This window comes from Geotrypetes seraphini, chromosome 1, assembly GCF_902459505.1.
Source record: "Geotrypetes seraphini chromosome 1, aGeoSer1.1, whole genome shotgun sequence".
NCBI lineage: Eukaryota > Metazoa > Chordata > Amphibia > Gymnophiona > Dermophiidae > Geotrypetes > Geotrypetes seraphini.
In genome coordinates, this window is record NC_047084.1 from 236744861 (window position 1) to 236765968 (window position 21108).

General features: G+C 47.0%; 1 protein-coding gene across 4 annotated transcripts in view; it reads right to left on the reverse strand.

The window, feature by feature from the left end:
- TBC1D19 (TBC1 domain family member 19) overlaps positions 1-21108 on the reverse strand; it is a 318950-nt gene that overhangs the window by 274564 nt on the left and 23278 nt on the right. For all 4 annotated transcript variants that reach the window (XM_033947994.1, XM_033948011.1, XM_033947985.1 and 1 more), the window contains exon 3: positions 17961-18006. In XM_033947994.1, the coding sequence (XP_033803885.1) occupies positions 17961-18006 (46 nt within the window). The remainder of the gene's footprint in view (positions 1-17960; positions 18007-21108) is intronic.

Consider the following 21108-nt stretch of genomic DNA (forward strand, 5'->3'; position numbering starts at 1 on the left):
TGAGAGGAGGTTTGACACTGAAAAGTCCTTTCATTAATCTGGAAACCACCGGATGAGCAGAGAAGGGTTTCCCCTCAATAGGCTGATTGAAAGCCGCAATTGCACTGAGATGGACTCGGATCGATGTAGACTTGAGGCCAGATGTCGATAAGTGCAAAAGGTAATCCAAAACAGAAGATATGGAGGAATGTTGAGGCTCCTTATCATGAGAAAAACACCACGTAGAAAATCTAGCCCATTTTTGGTGATAGCATTGTCTAGTGGTAGGTTTCCTAGAAGCCTCTAAAACGTCTCGTACAGATTGAGAAATCTGAAGAGGAGTTATGTTGATAGGTACCAAGCAGTCAGGTGTAGAGACTGCAGGTTGGGATGAAGCAGAGAACCCTGACTCTGTGTAAGCAGAGATGGAAAAACTGTTAGATGAAATGGCTCCCTGTTGCTGAGTTGAAGTAGAAGGGAGTATCAAGGTTGTCTCAGCAATCAGAATCATGGTGGCAGGATCGTTCTTCAACTTGACAAGAGTCTTGAGAATGAGAGGGAATGCGTACAGGAAGAGATTCGTCCATTCCAGAAGAAAAGCATCTGCCTCAAGGCGATGAGGAGAGTATATCCTGGAGCAGAACTGAGGCAGTTTGTAGTTGTGGGGAGCTGCAAAGAGGTCTATCTGAGGTGTACCCACTGTGAAAAAATGTGATGAAGATGCGAGGAATGGAGTGTCCATTTGTGAGGTTGCAGAAGACAACTCAAGTTGTCTGCCAAGCAATTTATCGCCCCTTGGATGTAGACAGCTTTGAGGAAGGTGTTGTGGCGGATTCCCCAGTCCCAAACCTTCAGAGCTTCTTGACAAAGGGAGGCAGATCCCATCCCTCCCTATTTGTTGACATAGTACATGGCGACTTGGTTGTCCATCCGAATGAGGACTACTTGGTCGTGAAGAAGATGTTGAAAAGCGTTGAGAGCCTTGAGGATCGCTTTGAGTTCCAACAGATTGATATGACACTGACGATCCATACTGGTCCAGTGTCCTTGTGTAAGGAGACCATCAAGATGAGCGCCCCAAGCGTAGGTCGAACAATCTGTTGTGAGGACCTTCTGATGGGGGGAGGGCGATTGAAAAAGCAAGCCTCTGGAGAGATTGGAAGAGAACATCCACCAACGGAGACATTGCTTCAATGAAGGATTGACTGTTATGTGTCTAGAAAGTGGGTCGCAAACCTGCATCCATTGAGATGCCAGGGTCCACTGAGGAATTCTGAGGTGAAGTCTGGCAAAAGGAGTCACGTGTACTGAGGAGGCCATGTGACCCAGGAGTACCATCATGTGTCTCGCTGAGATGGAAGAGCGGGAAGACACTGTATGACAGAGTTGAAGAAGAGCTTCCAGACGTTGTTGTGGAAGGAATGCTCTGAGTTGTATAGTATCCAGAACAGCTCCGATGAATTGTAGATTCTGTGAGGGCTGAAGTTGGGATTTGGGAAAGTTGATTTCGAATCCCAAACTTTGTAGGAACCAGGTAGTCCGTTGGGTCGCTACAATCGGGTCCCCTGAAGCAAGGATCGAAACAGGGCCGCGTTGGGACCCCCTCAATCCTGCCTATAAGCTAAGTAAACCTTTTAAAATTTGCCACAGGTGCAGTGACATTTGCAATTTTAAAGGCAGTACCTTGTTTGGACAATTTTTTGAAGTTTTTAGAAATGGTTTTTCGTATATACCTTTGAAGGAAGTGATCAAAGATTTTTCATAAAAGGACTATGACTGGAAGGTAAACTCTCTCTCCAAGGGAGGTCTCACAACCTTCCCTTCAGAGTTTCGAATCTGAGCTTTTTTATAAACTTGTTTGATCACCCTTCATAGGTTAGCCATCTATACAGGCCAGTTCCTTTTTGGTGTTTATCAATGCTTTGCCTCGAGCAGGACTCGAGGACGTCGAAACAGCCTCTGGGTCGAAGATGAAGCTTCGGCAGGAAAAAAAGGCTTCAAAAGAATATGGAGACTTGGACAAAGCATTTGAAACTGCTGCATCCTCGAGGTGTGGAAGTGGAGACCTTGATCGAAGAATCGGTGGTCTAGTCGAAGTAGGAGTAGATCGAGGCTTAGTGGAAGAGGGACGTTCTTTAGAAGAAACATAGAAACATAGAAATAGACAGCAGATAAGGGCCACGGCCCATCTAGTCTGCCCACCCCAATGACCCTTCCCTACCTTTCTCTGTGAATAGATCCCACGTGTCTATCCCATTTGGCCTTAAAATCAGGCACGCTGCTGGCCTCAATAACCTGAAGTGGAAGACTATTCCAGCGATCAACCACTCTTTCAGTGAAAAAGAATTTCCTGGTGTCCCCGTGCAGTTTCCCGCCTCTGATTTTCCACGGATGCCCCCTTTTTGTCGCGGGACCCTTGAAAAAGAAGATATCTTCTTCCACCTCGATGCGGCCCATGAGATACTTGAATGTCTCGATCATGTCACCCCTCTCTCTGCGTTCCTCAAGTGAGTACAGCTGCAACTTATCCAGCCGTTCCTCGTACGGGAGATCCTTGAGTCCCGAGACCATCCGGGTGGCCATTCTCTGGACCGACTCCAGTCTCAGCACATCCTTATGGTAATGCGGCCTCCAGAATTGCACACAGTATTCCAGGTGGGGCCTTACCATGGATCTATACAATGGCATAATGACTTCAGGCTTAAGGCTGACGAAACTCCTGCGTATGCAACCTATGATTTGCCTTGCCTTGGATGAAGCTTGCTCCACTTGATTGGCAGTCTTCATGTTCACACTGACGATCACCCCTAAGTCTCGTTCTGCTTCAGTTCTTGTAAGGATCTCGCCATTAAGGGTGTAAGTCTTGCATGGATTTTGGCTGCCCAGGTGCATGACTTTGCATTTTTTGGCATTGAAGCTAAGTTGCCAGGACCTAGACCAGCGCTCCAGTAGGAGTAGGTCGTGCATCATGTTGTCGGACATTGAATTTATGTCTGTTGTGCTTTTGCCCACTACATTGCTTAGTTTGGTGTCATCGGCGAATAATGTTATTTTACCTCGCAGCCCTTCTGCCAAGTCTCTTATAAAGATGTTGAATAGGATCGGGCCCAGGACCGAGCCCTGCAGCACTCCACTGATTACCTCAGTCATTTCAGAGGGGGTGCCGTTCACCACTACCCTCTGAAGCCTACCTCCAAGCCAGTTCCCAACCCATTTCGTCAATGTGTCACCCAATCCTATAGAACTCATCTTGCTCAGCAACCTGCAGTGTGGTACGCTATCGAATGCTTTACTGAAGTCCAGGTATACGATGTCCAGGGACTCCCCAACATCCAGCTTCCTCGTCACCCAGTCAAAGAAGCTGATCAGGTTGGATTGGCAGGATCTCCCCTTAGTAAATCCATGTTGACGGGGATCCCATAGATTCTCCTCGTTCAGGATCATATCCAATTGGCGTTTGATTAGAGTTTCCATTAGTTTGCACACTATTGATGTGAGACTCACCGGTCTGTAGTTTGCTGTCTCCATCTTGGAGCCTTTCTTGTGGAGTGAAATGATGTTAGCCGTCTTCCAGTCCAACGGGACGTTACCCGTACTAAGGGAGAGATTGAAGAGCGCGGATAGCGGTTCCGCCAAGACATCACACAACTCCCTGAGCACCCTGGGGTGTAGGTTATCAGGCCCCATTGCCTTGTTAACCTTAAGCTTTGACAGCTCGCAGTAGACTCCGCTGGGTGTAAACTCGAAATTACTAAACGGGTCATCTGCGTCAACCCTTGTCTGTAGTTGAGGGCCGAGTCCTGGCGCCTCGCGGGTGAAGACTGAGCAGAAGTATTCATTTAACAGTTGGGCTTTTTCCGAGTCCGCTTCTACATAGTCTCCATCTGGTTTCCTAAGACGTACTATCCCAACTGAGTTCTTATTTCTGTCACTGATATACCTGAAGAAGGATTTATCTCCTTTCTAGATGTTCTTGGCTAGAGACTCCTCCATGCGGAATTTGGCCTCCCTAACTGCTTTTTGACGGCTTTTGACTTGGTCAGATAGACTTCCCTAGAGTCCTGTTTCCCTGATTGTTTGTAAGAGATGAATGCTTTTTTCTTCTCCTTGATGAGGTCCGAAATCTCCGCAGAGAACCACTGTGGCTTATTGTTTCTTCGCCGTTTACTTACTGATTTAACATAGCGGTTTGTTGCTTCTTATATGGTGGCTTTCAAAGTCGACCACATTTCTTCCACATTATCGGTTTCTGCTTGGCTTTGTAGCGCCTGGTGAACGAAGTCTCCCATTTCTTTGAAGTTTGTGTCCTTGAATTTGAGGACCTTGGTCAGTGTAGTAGATTTAGTGAAACCTTTCCTGAGATTGAACCATACCATGTTGTGGTCACTGGAGGCCAATGTGTCACCCATCGAGACCTCTGTGACACTTTCTCCATTGGTAAGTATCAGGTCCAGTATTGCCTGATCCCTTGTTGGTTCCAAGAAGAACTATGCCTGGAAGTATGCCTCGATGAAGGCCTCGATCGTTGATGAGAACGGTGCTTGGAAGCAGATCTCGAAGATTGAGGAGACTTCGCCTCGGAGACAGAAGCAGCCGATGCTACCAAAGAATGGATAGGACTGGAGGCTGTAGATCGAAGCTCCAGAGGCTTGATGGAGGAACCTCGATGCACTCCCAAAGACTCTGCTCCTTGTATAGAGTGTGAGGATTCCTGCTGAGGCACTTGCAAAGATTCTGCTCCTTGCTTCACGTGTTTAGATGCCAAACCAGACACTTGCAGAGACTCTGCTCCCTGCAGAGCGTGTGCAAATTCAGACTGAGACAAAGGAAGCGACTCGACCTCGCGGGAGTCTGCAGAATGCCCAGGCTGGATGAGAGGAAGAAGCTTCGGTCTCATATTAGTAAGGAACTGAATGAATTGCTTCTCAAGCATGGTCTGGAAAGAAGCCGGCAAGGATGGATCCGCGTCTAAAATGGCCACCTGCTTTGGCTGGAGGTTCCATCGAGACAGTGTAAATGTGCTTCGACTTGGAAGTCTTAGGCACTTTGAGCACCACCGCTGGAACTTTCTGATGAGCTATCTGACCTGAGATAACAGGGGAAAATAAAGCAGATGTCGTCGAAGAGAGAGCCGCTGCAAATGACAAAGGTCTGATGAGGCTCGCGGCGGAAGCAGTAGAAGCAGGAGGAGTCTCGATCGAAGTTGAGGTCAAGGTCGCCTTCGAAGTCGAGGGATTGAAGGAAGAATCCATCCCGAAAAGCTTTTCCACCAAAAGACGATGACGTTTAAGGGCTCGAGGTTGAAGAGTAGCACAGCGCTCGCACGACTTCGGTTGATGATCCGGCCCAAGACACTTGAGGCACCGACGGTGTGGGTCCGTAAGGGAAATCGCACACTTCTTGAAGCCCGTTACAGGCCGGGACATAGAAGGAAAAACAGCCGCCGCAAAATCGAAGCCCTTGGGCTGCGGCCGAGCGGCCTGCCCCGGTAGTCGGACGGAAGATTGAAATTTTTTTTTTTAACTAGAAATAAAGTAAGAACAGCGATTCGTGAAGAAAAAAATACAAACCGCGGTTCAGAGAAGGCAAGAAGTAATGAAGTTAAATGAAGAGAGTCAAAGACAGACTTCTCGGCTCCACAGAAAGCTGAGAACTGAGGAGAGGCAGATGTCGGGAAGGCACTCGTGCATGCATGGTGCGATCGACTCAAAACTTTGAGTTTCTTCAAGCAAGTCTGCTTGCGAGCTTCCGTATCCGGGCTCCGCTGATGACGTCACCCATATGTGAGAATAGCCTGCCTGCTTGTCCTGGGATAAGCAACCTAATGATTGTCAGGTGAAAATCTGGAATCTAACACTGGATGTACTTTCTAGTACAATAGGTGAATCATTTTGGACAGTAGAGATATACAAAAACAGTCCCAGAAATCTAGGGTGGGACCTCTGCCCTACAAATTTCCTCGGATGAAATAGCCTGTGTTTTCACCCACGAAGAAGCCACACTTCTTGTGAAATATGCTTTCAAGTAGACTGGCAATTGCTTGCCACAGACAATATATGCTGACAAGATGGCCATCTGTATCCATCTTGAAATGGTAGTCTAGAACACTGGTCTACCGTGTCTAGCTTTACTAGTGAGCACAAATAGAAGATCTGACAGTCAGAACTCATTGGAGGCTTCTAGATAACATTGAAGGACTCTCCTCGCCTCCAGCTTCCTCAGCATCCGGTCCTTTTTCTTTGACCCTGTGGTCTGGAACACTTATAATCTTACCTCTTGATTCACATGAAACACCAAAAGGTGCCTAAGCCAATCGGGGCCTTAGGCTCCTCCTAGTGCATCGCCAGCATGCACTGCGAAGGGCCTAAGGCGCTTGAGCCAATCATTATCTTAGGCCCCTTCCAGTGCATCCAGGATGCATCAGGAGGGGGAAGGGCCACCATTTTAAAGAGACTGCCCTTCAAGGCAGGAGGGAGTGGGCATCCCTCCTGCCTAATTTTTGACAAAAAGGAACTGGGGGGGACGGTGTCAGTGGTGGAGGGTTCTTGAACTGGGGGTGTCTGATGTAATCCCCCCAGCCCACCAGGATTTTCTGGGAGGGGTGATCGGAAGGTGGGGCGTGGAAGTGCGCCCCGCGTCCCGGTCACCTCCTACCCTCGCTACGCCACTGAATGGGTCTCCAATCTTCTGAGCCTTTTTTGAGCACTATGAAGTATATGGAGTATCTGCCCATGTTTTGATTCCTCAGGCAAAACTAGTTCTATGGCCTGAATTTCTATAAGTCTCTGTACTAAGCATGACTTTTCTAAGCACCCCACTGGGGAGTCCACAAACCAGTGTTAAGGGATGGGCAAACTCTAGCTTGAACCCTCCCAAAATGATCTCAAGCACCCAGGAGTCTGAAGAGATCTGTACCTAGACCTTCAAATGCACCAAGAGCATTCCTTCTATCCTCAGGGGGAAGACTTCGGCCTGGCATCATTGCGCTTTCTTTGAGGTTGATGTGGGATGAGAACCAAAGGTTTGGCTTCACCTAGGTCCTGTAAATCTCTGTCTTTATCCATGATAGGATCTCTCAGATGAGGCTCCTCCTGAGTACTGTCAAAAGTGCCTGGAATTATGTAAAATAGACTGCCCAGAACCTCTAAAGGTTCACAGTCTACTGACAGGCAGAGATTTTAGCCAACGATCTGTCACGCTAGCCATCTGATTGTCTAGATCACATGTGTCAAACACAAGGCCCACATGCTGAATTTGGCCTGCCTGGCCTTTTAATGTGGCCCACGGCAATGCTCCCGAACTTCCCCTTCTCAGAGCCCAGCGTGTCTTCCCTCCCACACTGGTCTATATGTCGCCGTCACACTGGAAAGTCTGCCGGCCTCGGCAGTGTTGTCCATGGCTCCCCTTCCTGCTTTCCGTCTACCATGGTTCACCCGGGCGGAAACAGGAAGTTGTGCATCATTGAAGACAGACCATGGCAGGCGAAAAGAAGGAGGGGGAGTCATGTACAACATTGCTGAATTGCCGAGGCCGGCAGATTTTTCGGCTTGGTGGTGACATTGGACCAGGACTGGAGGGAAAGACATACAGGGCTGTGAGGAGAGAGCGATCGGCGATGGAGGGAAAGACATGCTGGGCTATGAGGAGAGAGAGAGATGAAGGGAGAGAGGCTGGACCTGGGGTGGTGTGGAGGAAGAGGCAAGAAGATATTTGAAGGGAGAACCGTTGGGAAGAGAAAGTGAGAAATAATGGACCTGGGGGGAGGGAGGCAGGCAGACAGAGGGAGAGAAGTTGGATCTAGAGATAGAAAAATGTTAGGCCTGGAGGTGGAAGGGAGAGAGAGATGCAGCATCTTTTTTTTTCCCCTTCCATCTCATTGTTCAGCATCATGGGGGGAGGGAAGAACAACAACAAGAGGAGGAAAAAATATGGACAGCACACACTGGAAAAAGAATTAGAAGACAGACAAAATCAAAAAGAGAAACTGGGACCAAAAGCAAAATGACCAGACAACAAAAGGTAGAAAAAATAATTTTATTTTCTATTTTGTGATTACAATATGTCAGAGCTGGTGTTAGACAGCAAGCGTGAACTAGGACCTAAAAGAGAGAGGAAAAGTCTCTTTTATTTATTTTGTATGTAACACATAGCTGGCATGGGGTTGGAGAGGTTGTATCCCTATACTTCTACTAAGACTAACCCCCTCCTTTGCTGGCTTGTAGCATGGGTTTTGGCGCCACCGGCGGCGGTGATTGATCCGAAGCTCATAGAAGTCCTGTGAGTGTCAGAGCAGTTGCCGCCGCTGTGGCCCACGCTGTGCGTTAGTAAAGGAGGGAGTAAAATCTATATATCCCCAGATTCAGAAAGGGGTGCAAAAAGAGTCGAATAAAGGACGCGGCGTGGATAACCAAAACAGTGAAGGAAGCGATAGGCAATAAGAAAAATTCATTCAGGAAATGGAAAAAGGACAAAACTGAGGGGAACTGGAAAGAGAACAGGAAATATCAAAAAGAATGTCACCGAGTGGTTCGAAAAGCCAAAAAAGAGTATGAAGAGAGGCTAGTCAGGGAAGCATAAAATTTCAAACCGTTCTTTAGATATGTTAAAGGGAAGCAACCGGCTAGGGAGGATGTGGGACCGCTGGACGACGGTGACAAGAAGGGAGTGGTGAACGAGGAGAAAGAAGTGGCAGAAAGATTTAACGTGTTCTTTTCATCTGTATTTACAAACGAAGACACATCCAACATTCCATAACCTGAGCAATTCTTCAATGGAAATCAGGCAGAAAAATTAACAACCATGGAAGTGAACCTTGAAGATGTACACAGGCAGATAGATAAATTAAAAACAGACAAATCCCCGGGTCCGGACGGAATCCATCCAAGGGTTCTGAAGGAATTAAAGGAGGAGATAGCGGAACTACTGCAGCAAATTTGCAATCTATCCCTGAAAACAGGCGTGATCCCGGAGGACTGGAAGATAGCCAACGTTACGCCCATCTTTAAAAAAGGATCAAGAGGTGACCCAGGAAATTACAGACCGGTGAGTCTGACCTCAGTTCTGGGGAAAATGGCAGAAACACTGATAAAAGAAAAAAATCGATGAACATTTTGAAAGAAACGAACTTCTGATAACCAGCCAACACGGTTTCTGCAAGGGAAGATCTTGCCTAACAAACTTATTGCACTTCTTCGAAGGAATTAACAAACGGATGGACAAAGGAGACCCCATAGACATCATATATCTAGATTTCCAAAAAGCCTTTGACAAAGTGCCCCATGAACGCCTACTCCGGAAACTGAAGAACCATGGGGTGGAAGGAGATGTACATAGATGGATAAGAAGCTGGTTGGCGGGTAGGAAACAGAGGGTAGGAGTGAAGGGCCACTACTCGGACTAGAGGAGGGTCACGAGTGTGGTACTAGGGCCGCTGATATTTAATATATTCATAAATGATCTAGAAACAGGGACGAAGTGTGAGATAATAAAATTTGCGGATGACACCAAACTATTTAGTAGAGCTCGGACTAAAGAAGACTGTGAAGAACTGCAGAGGGACTTGAACAAACTAGGGGAATGGGCGACGAGATGGCAGATGAAGTTCAATGTTGAGAAATGTAAAGTATTACATGTGGGAAACAGAAACCCGAGGTACAACTATACAATGGGAGAGATGTTTTTAAATGAAAGTACCCAAGAAAGGGACCTGGGGGTAATAGTGGACTTGACAATGAAGCTGACGGCACAGTGCGCAGCGGCTGCTAAGAAGGCAAATAGAATGCTAGGCATCATAAAAAGGGTATTACAACCAGAACGAAAGAAGTTATCTTGCCATTGTATCGCGCGATGGTGCGTCCGCATCTGGAGTACTGCGTCCAATATTGGTCGCCGTACCTTAAGAAGGATATGGCGATACTCGAGAGGGTTCAGAGGAGAGCTACACGTCTGATAAAAGGGATGGAAAACCTTTCATATGCTGAGAGATTGGAAAAACTGGGACTCTTTTCCCTGGAGAAGAGAAGACTTAGAGGGGATATGATAGAAACTTACAAGATCATGAAGGGCATAGAGAGAGTAGAGAGGGACAGATTCTTCAAACTTTCAAATAATAAAAGAAGAGGACATTCGGAAAAGTTGAAAGGGGACAGATTCAAAACGAATGGTAGGAAGTTCTTCTTTACCCAGCGTGTGGTGGACACCTGGAATGCGCTTCCAGAGGGCGTAATAGGGCAGAGTACGGTACTGGGGTTCAAGAAGGAATTGGACAATTTCCTGCTGGAAAAGGGGATAGAGGGATATAGATAGAGGATTACTGCACAGGTCCTAGACCAGTTGGGCCACCGCATGAGCGGACTGCTGGGCACGATCTGACCCAGTAGAGGCATTTCTTATATTCTTATGTTCTTAATAAAAAGTACGGCCTGCAACTTAGCCTGTGTTTCAGATTTCAGCCCCTTATGTAATTTGAGTTTGATACCCCTGGTCTAGACCCTTTCCGAATAACATCTGTCCTTTGAAAGGGAGTCTGCTGAGAGTAGCCTTGGAGGTGCAATCTCTCAACCATTGCCTGATCCAGAGCATTCTGCGGACTGAAATCAAACAAGCTAAGTCTTTGTTCATGTCTCTGATGATATTGTAGAGAGCATAGGTCTCATAATCCACCCCTGCTAGCATCAGCTGGGGTAAAGGCTCGCCCTCTGCCAGGATGAGCTCAGGCATCTTGGTATGACAAGCACGTGCCACAAAAGAGGCTGCTGCAGCTGCTTTGAACCCTAAGGCAAAAGCTTCAAACTGCCTTTTAGGACTACATCCACTCTGTGATTCTTTAATACTACGCTTCCCTCACTCGGCAGGGACGTGCGCTTGGTTATGTAAACTACCAAGGAATCCACCTTAGGCTGAGCAAACACCTTTTGCCACTTCTGTGCCACAGGATACAGCCTAGTCATTGTTTTGGCTACCTTTAAAGAGCCCTCAGGAGCATCCAGTGCTCCGTGACTAAAACACTCATATCAGGATGTCAGGGAAAAAACAAGGGATGCGTTCTCATTCTGCTCAGGATAGAACACTGAATGGAAGGGGCCTGCTTGGAGTCTAAGTCCCACAGAGACTCAGTAATGAATTCTAATAGTGCCGAACACTTGAACAGCTGGCATATTATGGGATCTTCCTTTTGGTCAAGGGCCACCACTGTTTTCTGCATACTTGCTCCTGTTTGTGACCCTCTATCACCCATCAGGGAAAACTCGCTCTGCGACTTCAAAGGCATACATACTAATCCTTCACCTTCTGAGTCCCTGACAGAAAGTTCCACAGGACCAGTGGTCAGCCTCTGACAATGACACTGATGCGTCCTGGGAGACAAACCCCACTTGTGCGACCCCTGACTTGCTGCCAGACCTCATATGAGGATCCTGGCAATCCACATAAGGTTTCCACATCAAATTAACAAATTTAGGAGAAAGACTTTACTAGGCAACACTGAATCCCTTTAGGTAAATCCACCTTCCATCTCTTGGGCTCCACAGCTTCCATGCTCTTACGCTTAGGTATGCCACTATTCCAGGGCTGCGGGAGGAATGTTTTCCCAGTAGAAAAGCCCCCCAAAGTTCCTCAGCCCTAGAGACCAAAGGGGAGGCTATGTCTGACACTTCCGTCCCTCCCCCCTTCGTGTTCTCCACAGCACACAACGTAAGGGAATTCTTCTGGCATCCAAACGGCACAAATCTGGCATGAATTAGGGGTAAAAAAAAAAAAAGCCTGAGGACTCCATCCCTGCCAGTTTTGAGGCAAAACAAGGTGATTTGAAGGAACTGGAAACTCTGGAAAAAAATTGGGAAATTCAAGATGGCTAAAAACAGCTCAAAAATAACTTTATTGAAAGTTTAAAAAAAACAAACCCTCAGAAAACTGGATTTTAGAGGGGGTGGACCCTACAAGATATGGCAGAAACCTTCCAAAATTGATTTTTTAGACCACCCCACCCCCAATTTTGCCCATAGGTTGTAATAGCCTTACTCACTGTGATGTATTCTGAAGGTGCTGTAGCCTGCCTCAGCTCTAAGCAGTAGCTGGATCTGGGAGAAGAATCCTTGCCTCAATCATCCAGTCCTCCAAATGCTGAGATCTTCGAGCTGCCGGTCAGACCAAAGTCAGACTGATCCTCAACCTCCATGAAATTTATACGCAAAGATGGGGAGGTAAAATCGCAGCCAGCACCCTAAAGAGCCTCGCTCAGCCCCCTGCAGCTGCTTAACAGCATGCGATCAAGCCCCTGCAATTCATTAGGTGAGTTAAGCTAATAGGGTTATGGACCACGAGTTTCACAAAGTTTTCTGCAGGCTGGCCACAGCTTCTCCACACAAACAGAGTTTTCACCCCGCACTGGAGAGCTCTGGTGCACTGATAGCTGCAAAAAAATCATGAAAAATACCGAAAATAAAAAAGATATACAGAGCAGATCAGAAAGACACCTTCTGGCTTGCTTGCAGAAGGAAAAAATGAAGGACTCAGCAAAGCTCTCTGGAGGAGGAGGATTTGAAAACCTAGAATGGATTTCATCTGCACGGCTTGAGAGCATGGGGAGTATACTACTACTATTTATTATTTCTATAGCGCTGAAAGGCGTATGCAGCACTGTACATTTTAACATACAATAGACAGTCCCTTCTCTGAAGAGCTTACAATCTAATTTAGACAGGACATTTCAGGGTTGGGGAGATTATGGTAGAGGAAATGATACAGTGGGTATAGGTATCTGACAGTAGTGAGTGGGAGTTAAGAGTTGAAAGCAGTTTCAAAAAAGTGGGCCTTTAGCTTGGATTTGAACACTGCCAGGGATGGAGCATAACGTATTGATTCAGACAGCCTGTTCCAGGCATACGGTGCGGCAAGAAAGAAGGGATGGAGTCTGGAGTTGGCAGTGGAAGAGAAGGGTTCAGATAAGAGGGGCTTGCCCGATGAGCAGAGATCAACGGGTGGGGGGAGCTTAGGGGGAGATAAGTGAGGAGAGATATTGTCCAGAATACACCTATTGCACTAGAAATTAAATTGTTTCATGGTAACCTGCTATATCCATTGCTTATACCTCCATTATTAACCATGATCACATTTGTACAGAAACCATTATTAGTTGCTTATCTCTTGGTTATGAGCAAGAAAGCAATGTTACTTACCATAACAGTTGTTATCTAGGGACAGCAGGCAGCTATTCTCACTAGTGGGTGATGTCATCCGACAGAGCTCCGATGCGGACGTCTCACAAGCATACTTGCTTGAAGAAACTTCAGAAGTTTCGAGATGCCCGCACCACGCATGCGCGAATGCCTTCCCGCCCGATGCACCGGGCGTGTCTCCTCAGTTCAGATAGCTAGCAGAGAAGCCAACCATGGGGAGGTGGGTGGGACGTGAGAATAGCTGCCTGCTGTCCCTGGATAACAACTGTTACGGTAAGTAACATTGCTTTATCCCAGGACAAGCAGGCAGGTATTCTCACTAGTGGGTGACCTCCAAGCTAACCCCAATGGGATGGTGGGAGAGTTGGCAACTTAGGAGAATAAATTTTGCAATACTGTTTGGCCAAACTGTCCATCCCGTCTGGAGAAAGTATCCAGACAATAATGAGAAGTGAAGGTATGAACCGAGGACCAAGTGGCAACCTTACAAATCTCCTCAATCGGTGTCGATCTGAGGAAGGCTACAGAGGCCGCCATTGCTCTGACCTTATGGGCTGTGACTTTACAGGGAAGGGGTAATCCAGCCTGGGCATAGCAGAAAGAGATGCAAGCCACCATCCAGTTGGAGATGGTACGCTTCGAAACAGGGCATCCCAACTTGTTCGGATCAAAGGAGACGAAAAGTTGAGGAGCAGTTCTGTGTGGTTTGGTGCGATCCAGGTAGAAAGCCAAAACACGTTTACAGTCCAGAGTGTGAAGAGCAGATTCTCCAGGATGAGAATGAGGCTTTGGAAAAAACACAGGAAGAACTATGGATTGGTTGAGATAAAATTCAGAGACCACTTTAGGCAGGAATTTCGGATGAGTGCGGAGGACAACCTTGTCATGATGGAATACTGTGAAAGGTGGATCCGCCACTAAGGCCTGAAGCTCACTGATTCGTCGAGCAGAAGTGAGGGCAACAAGAAAAACCACTTTCCAAGTGAGAAACTTCAGTGAGGCCTTGTTGAGAGGCTCAAAAGGAGGCTTCATAAGGTGAGAAAGGACAACATTGAGGTCCCAAACCACTGGAGGAGGTTTGAGAGGAGGATTGACATGGAAAAGTCCTTTCATAAATCTGGAAACCACAGGATGAGCAGAGAGAGGTTTCCCTTGCAGAGGCTGATGGAAAGCCGCAATTGCACTCAGATGGACTCGTATCGATGCAGACCTGAGGCCAGAATGAGATAGGTGCAGAAGATAGTCCAACACAGAAGATAGGGAGGCTCATTGAGGCTCCTTACGATTAGAAACACACCAGGTAGAAAATCTAGTCCATTTTTGGGAGTAGCATTGTCTAGTAGCAGGCTTCCGGGAAGCCTCCAACACATCCCTCACCGCTTTGGAAAACTGGAGAGGAGTTACGTTGAGAGGAACCAAGCTGTCAGGTGGAGAGACTGCAGGTTGGGATGGAGCAGAGATCTTTGATGCTGAGTAAGCAGTGAAGGAAACACTGGAAGAAGGAATGGCTCCCTGCTGCTGAGTTGAAGTAGAAGGGATTTGCGAGAGGCCGGATGAATGGGAATGTGAGTGTAGGCCTCTTTTAGATCCAGAGAGCATAACCAGTCGTTCTGCTCGAGGAGGGGGTAGAGAGAAGCTAAGGTCAGCATGCGAAATCTCTCCTTGACCAGGAACTTGTTGAGCACCCTGAGGTCCAGAATAGGACGCAGGTTGCCCGTCTTCTTCGAAACAAGGAAGTACCGGGAGTAGAACTCCCGGTTGTGTTGGTCCACAGGGACTGGCTCGACGGCCTGAAGCAGGAGCAAAGCCTGAGCTTCCTGAAGAAGAAGGGCGGTCTGGGTCAAGTTGGAAGGATACTCTCTTGGACCCGATGGAACTGAAGAGAATATCCTTCCCTGATGATGGAAAGGACCCAAAGGTCAGTGGTTATAGCCATCCATCGATGGTAAAAATGATGGAGGCGACCCCCAATTGGAAAGACAGGGGATAGCAGAACGGTGTTGGTTATGCTCCCGACAAGAGAGTCAAAAAGGCTGAGGAGCCTTGGGAACAGCAGAAAGCTGAGGTTTTTGTTGAGACTTCTGCGGAGGCTGTCTCTTCGCCGGTTGCCTCGCAGCAGGAGCCTGCCTGGGAGTGTAACGCCGTTGGTATATCAAGGGCATTCGAGAAGGTCGAGACTGAGTAGGTTTAGGCTTCGGACGAAGGATGGACTGGAATGACTTCTCATGGTCCGACAGCTTCTTCGTCACCGTCTCGATGGACTCATCAAACAAATCCACACCTGCACACGGGACGTTGGCAAGCCTGTCCTGGAGGTTCGGGTCCATATCAATGATCCGAAGCCATGCCAAGCGACGCATGGCCACGGAACAGGCGGCGGCCCGTGCAGAGAGTTCAAACGCATCATATGAGGATTGCATCAATTGAATACGCAGCTGGGACTGCGAGGCGACAACCTCCTCGTATTCAAAATGAGCTTGAGAGTCGATGTAAGGCATAAACTTCCGAAGCACTGGAAGGAAGAACTCCAAATAGGTGGCAAAATGGAAGGTGTAATTGAGAACTCGGGAAGCCATCATCGAGTTGTGGTAGATGCGCCTCCCGAACTTATCCATGGTCCTCCCCTCTCGACCCGGGGGCACCGAGGCATATACCTGGAAAGGATGAGATCACTTGAGGGAGGACTCGACCAGCAGGGATTGATGGGAGAGTTGGGAGCCCTCAAACCCCTTATGGTGCACTGTGCGATACCTGGCATCCAGTTTGCCAGGAATGGCAGGAATGAAGTACGGTGTTTCAAAACAGTGCATGAACGTCTGGTCGAGGAGCTTGTGTAGAGGCAGGCAAAGAGACTCAGCAGGAGGATGAGGCAGATGCATGGTATCCAGGTACTCCTTGGAGTAGCGGGAACCCGAGTCCAAGGTGATGTCGAGATCATCTGCCATCTGCCACAGAAAAGATGAAAAAGACAGCTGGTCCGCCAACACAGGACGCTGAGACGGACTCGACGAAGTCGAGGTCTCCTGATCCAAGGAGACATGGGATCTACAAGGAGAGAACGATCTGATGGTATCCTCGAACTCCGGGCCCGGAGGAGGCGAGACATCCGAAGATGAATACACCATACGAGGAAGCTTCTTCTGAGGCAAGACGGTAGAATGTCTGGATGAATGCCTCGAAGAATGTCTGGAGCGGTGCCCCCCACTCCTCCTCAAAGGAGACCTGGAATGACGATGCGAAGATGGCTCCCCAGAGGCCTCCAACAAGTAGATGGGGCTGGAGGCCGTAGAGCGAAGAGGAGGGTAGGTCGACGCCTCTCGAGCAGCATGCCACGGGTCGGGAGACGGCTTGGCAGGCAAGGGGCTCCTGAAGAAATCCTCCTGACGACGCCCAGGGCTTCGGCTCCTCGGAGGCAAATCCCAATTGTCTCTGTCTGAGGCGGGGATGGGTTCCAGAGGCGGCATCTCACTAATCGAAGCACTCCTTGATGAACTTGCAGCCAAACGCCAAGCTTCCTCGCCCAACAGTGAGAGCGAGCAGCGAGGAGGAGGAGGCGGCTCGACCCCACGAGGAGGTTCCGCATGCCCATGCTGGATTGTGGCAAGCCACTTGGGCCCCATGGTAGTCATGAGCTCAAGGAAGTGGGCTTCCATGAGCGACCGCATCGAAGCCGACAAGGGTGGAGCCGCATCCGAAGTGGGACCCCCTGCATGGTCTTCGCGGTCCCGGGTAGCCGAGTGCTTGGCCTTAGAAGCCTTAGGCACCTTAAGAACCACCGGGGGAACGGTCTGTGGAGTTACCTGACCTGAGGAGATCAAAGCAGGCACTGGGGCAGGAGGCGGAGTTGAAACCGGAACGAAGGAAGCCGGTTTCAAAAGACTCGATGTAGCAGGAGCAGACGCCGACATCGAAGGCGAAGCGCTGGTCGAAGCCAAAGGTTCCTTGGAAGCCTCCATAGCGAACATCGACTCCCACAGGAAACAGCGACGCTTGAAAGCACGTGCTGTTACAGTGGAACAAGGCCGGCACGATTTTGGAAGATGTTGAGGCCCGAGACACTATAAACAGCGTCGATGCGGGTCCGTCAACGAAATTGCGCGCTTGATACACTTTTTAAAACCGGTAATAGGCCAGGACATAGGCCGAAAAATCTCCGCTGCTAGATCAAAGCTGCGGGGCCCCAGCCACGCGGCCGACCCTGTCAAATCTACGGAATTTTTTTTTTTTTTTTAAACAATAAAACGACAGAATAGAACACACGATAAGAGAAAAAAACTCAAAACCGTGAGCACTAGAAGGCAAGAACAAGGGTTCACTCAGCGCAGAGAGTTGAAGCAAAACTTCTCAGCTCCGTGGAAAGAAAAGAACTGAGGAGACACGCCTGGTGCATCGGGCGGGAAGGCACTCGCGCATGTGCGGTGCGGGCATCTCGAAACTTCTGAAGTTTCTTCAAGCAAGTATGCTTGTGAGACGTCCGCATCGGAGCTCTGTCGGATGACATCACCCACTAGTGAGAATACTTGCCTGCTTGTCCTGGGATAATGAATGGATCTACACCTTCAGATCCTGTCAGGTAACTTGTGACCTGGATTGGATCCTATTAGAGACAGGATGCTGTGCTTGATGGACTTTTGATCTGGCCCATATTCTTCTTAATCATAGCCCATTCTGTTAGTCTCTTATGCGCATTGTTAAGAAATCTTGTGTAACAAAGCACAATACTACTAACTCAAAATTGCACATTAGTGTAAAAGACAAATCACAAAATTTACTAAAGCTATTAGTACATAAAAAAATATAACTCACACATTCAGTTCACGATAAACTGCATTCTGTAGTTTCTTCTCCCACCCTATTTAAAAAAAAATTATTAGAATAAACAGCAAAAGCAAAGACTCAATTCAGAGCTTCTGAAATATGCCCTTTTATTAACCTTTTTTTTCATTGAATTAACCAGGATTTAAGTTTAATCAAAGCAATAGATCAATAAGAACTGCCTTCACCCAGTAACCACCTTGTCTCTCATCTATAGAATTATGTATGCAAATAAGAAAAACTAGGATGGCGTTTTGAGGGGAGGAGCTGTGATACAAATGTGAAACGGATGGTATGAGAGAATTATTAATATTGAATGACACTGCCTTGGATCCGGGGCAGACGTTAAAAGAACAGGTACTATGAAAACAAGTCGTAATCACGAGGCAGGCTAAGAGTTTCTAGCACATACTGATTGGTAAACATTCCCCCCCCCCCCCGGCATTCAGTTAGCTCAATCCACAAGGAGGGGATGTGTAGTCAGATTGGTAAACATCCCCCCCGGCATTCAGTTAGCTCAATCCACAAGGAGGGGATGTGTAGTCAGACAGGTTAGGAGTTTCTAACACATACGGATTGGTAAACATCCCCCCCGGCATTCAGTTAACTCAATCCACAAGGAGGGGATGGGAAGTCAGCTCACGAAGCTCAATCCACAAGGAGAGGATGGATATAAATAGTGCTTCCCCTAGAATAAGGCAGGGACGTTTCCACTGCTGACGAGCTGTGTGATGATATATTGATTAAGCCTCTTGTTCGTGGTCCCCCGACAGAGTGATGATGCAATAACCGGTAACGTATTGATTCAAACTCTGTACTTAATCAATGATTATGGCTAGAAATATTGTATTTATGTAATAAAACTTAATTTGTATACTATTTTGATCTCCTGGTATTTTTCCCAGTGAGGACAGTGACCGAAGGCCTTTTATTGCCTTTTTTTAAATAGTAATACATTAATTGGCGTAGTCGGCAGGATTTCTCTAAAGAAAACTTGAACGCTCTTGTGATACAGGAATGTTCAAGAAAAAAAAAGAGAAATCCTCAAAAGAACCTATAGAGGTGCCCAGCTGGACTGAGGCACCGTATAATTTGATAGCACAAGAACTAGCCAATAATCATGGATTAGCAGAGTCATGGGAAAAGGTTCTGGGAAGGGCAGAACCACTTGATCTTGTACAAGCTTTAGAAAAATGCCCCGATAAATCGGGTGATGTAGTTGCTGTGGGTTCTGGGAAGGGCAGAACCACTTGATCTTGTACAAGCTTTAGAAAAATGCCCCGATAAATCGGGTGATGTAGTTGCTCTGGGTTCTGGGAAGGGCAGAACCACTTGATCTTGTACAAGTTTAGAAAAATGCCCCGATAAATCGGGTGATGTAGTTTAGAAAAATGCCCCGATAAATCGGGTGATGTAGTTGCTTTGGCTCGAAGGAGCTGGGTATTAACTTCAGCATACCGTATAGTGCACATGCGGTTGCAAACAGCAGTTCAGGAACAAATTAAAACAGAACAGGGGCAGGAGGAAGTAGAGAGGCGATGTCTTATGCTGGAATGTAGTGGTAAACTTTGAAGAGATAAGTTAGATCACTATCAAAAGATAGCTGAGGAATCTGCAGTTCATATTGCTGCCACAAAATATAAGAAAAGGCGCGGTCGAGTAAATAGGATAAAGGTGCAGAAACATATGGCGGCCGCTACAGTAAAATGGGACCCTAGTAAGTGGAATGGGGATGTTTAGGATAGTATTGATTCAGATGATGGGTGGGATTGGGACGATTGTCCAGGAGGACCTCAGTGTCCTGACCCAGAAATAGATCCCCTCCTCCACCTTCTCCCTCAGTGCATTTTCCATGCCTGTCTGAAGTAAAGCTAACTGGTAGTTTTGTCTTTCTAAACTCCAGTTTCTGTCTCTCTGTCTCTCTGAATTGACTTTTTTGGTCTCTGCGAAAGAAAAGTTAATGGCGTCTCGTTGGAGTAAAAGTTCCTTTTGTTTGAAAGAGCGAACTACAAAGGGGGGGTTTTCACCCCCACCTTTTTCCTCCTTCGATGCTATCATGTGAGCTTGACGGCGGGCTTTTTGAGTTTCTCCTTTGTTCACTACCAGGCAGAGGGGAGGGGGAAGGGGGAGGAAAGAGACAGCATGGAGTCTGTCTGCAATTCTACGAATGTTGCAAAAACAGGTATCGATATTTAAAATATGCTTAAATATTAACAAATTATGGATTTAAATGTAGGAACTTGTAATGAAATTAATAATGTAAGCAAGGAACCAAAGGGTTTATGGATAAAACTTTACCAGCCTTATGCTATTTGGAGTTCCGATCAGCTAATATAAGGTACTTGAAGTTAATTGAAAATTGTTTTGCTGTTCAGGAAACAAAGAAAGTTTGCGTATGTTGATTTAAGTTTGAAAGAGTTTTTGCAGGGTAGATCTATGCTGTTAAGAACAATGGAGGTAATTTAGGAGCTGTTTGCCTGATGTAGCCTGAATTTTTTTTCTTTCTCCTTGTTTAAGAGTGGTGAAAGAAAAGAAATATAGGATTAGAAGGGATTGGAAAGTGATATTTAAAAGAGATGGTTCAAAGTAGGGAGATAATCTGTAGAACGAACGTATAAGAATGTGGAGGAAAGCTTTGTGAGACGTGTTAAGAAAGGATGTGCTATGAATTATGACCTGATTATAAGGGATATTTTAAGTGGGAATTGGGCAGCAGAGGAGGAGGAGAGCCCCTCCTTGCCCTTTGTTGTAGTGACAAACAGGCTGACTAATTTTCAGCACTGTTTGTAGGCCGGCTGCGAACTTTTCAGCAGTTTGATTGATACATAGATAAATTGTCTGAAATAAGTTTTTTAAGAACGATAAAAGAATATTGGAAATGTTATAAAATGTTAATGTATATTCCTGTAAGTAAGGTTTCGGGTTTGTTTGAATGTGCCCAATCTCAATTTGCATTCACATGGCAAGGGAGGCAATTTACTTTTACTAGGCTACCACAGGGATGTTTACATAGTCCTACCATTTGTCCTCAAATAGTAGCAGAACATTTAGATGAATTACATGTATCTATTAATCAAATGCATGCTAACTGGTCATTATGGCAAAAACAAAGTGGGAAACGGGTACCATTAGGATTCTG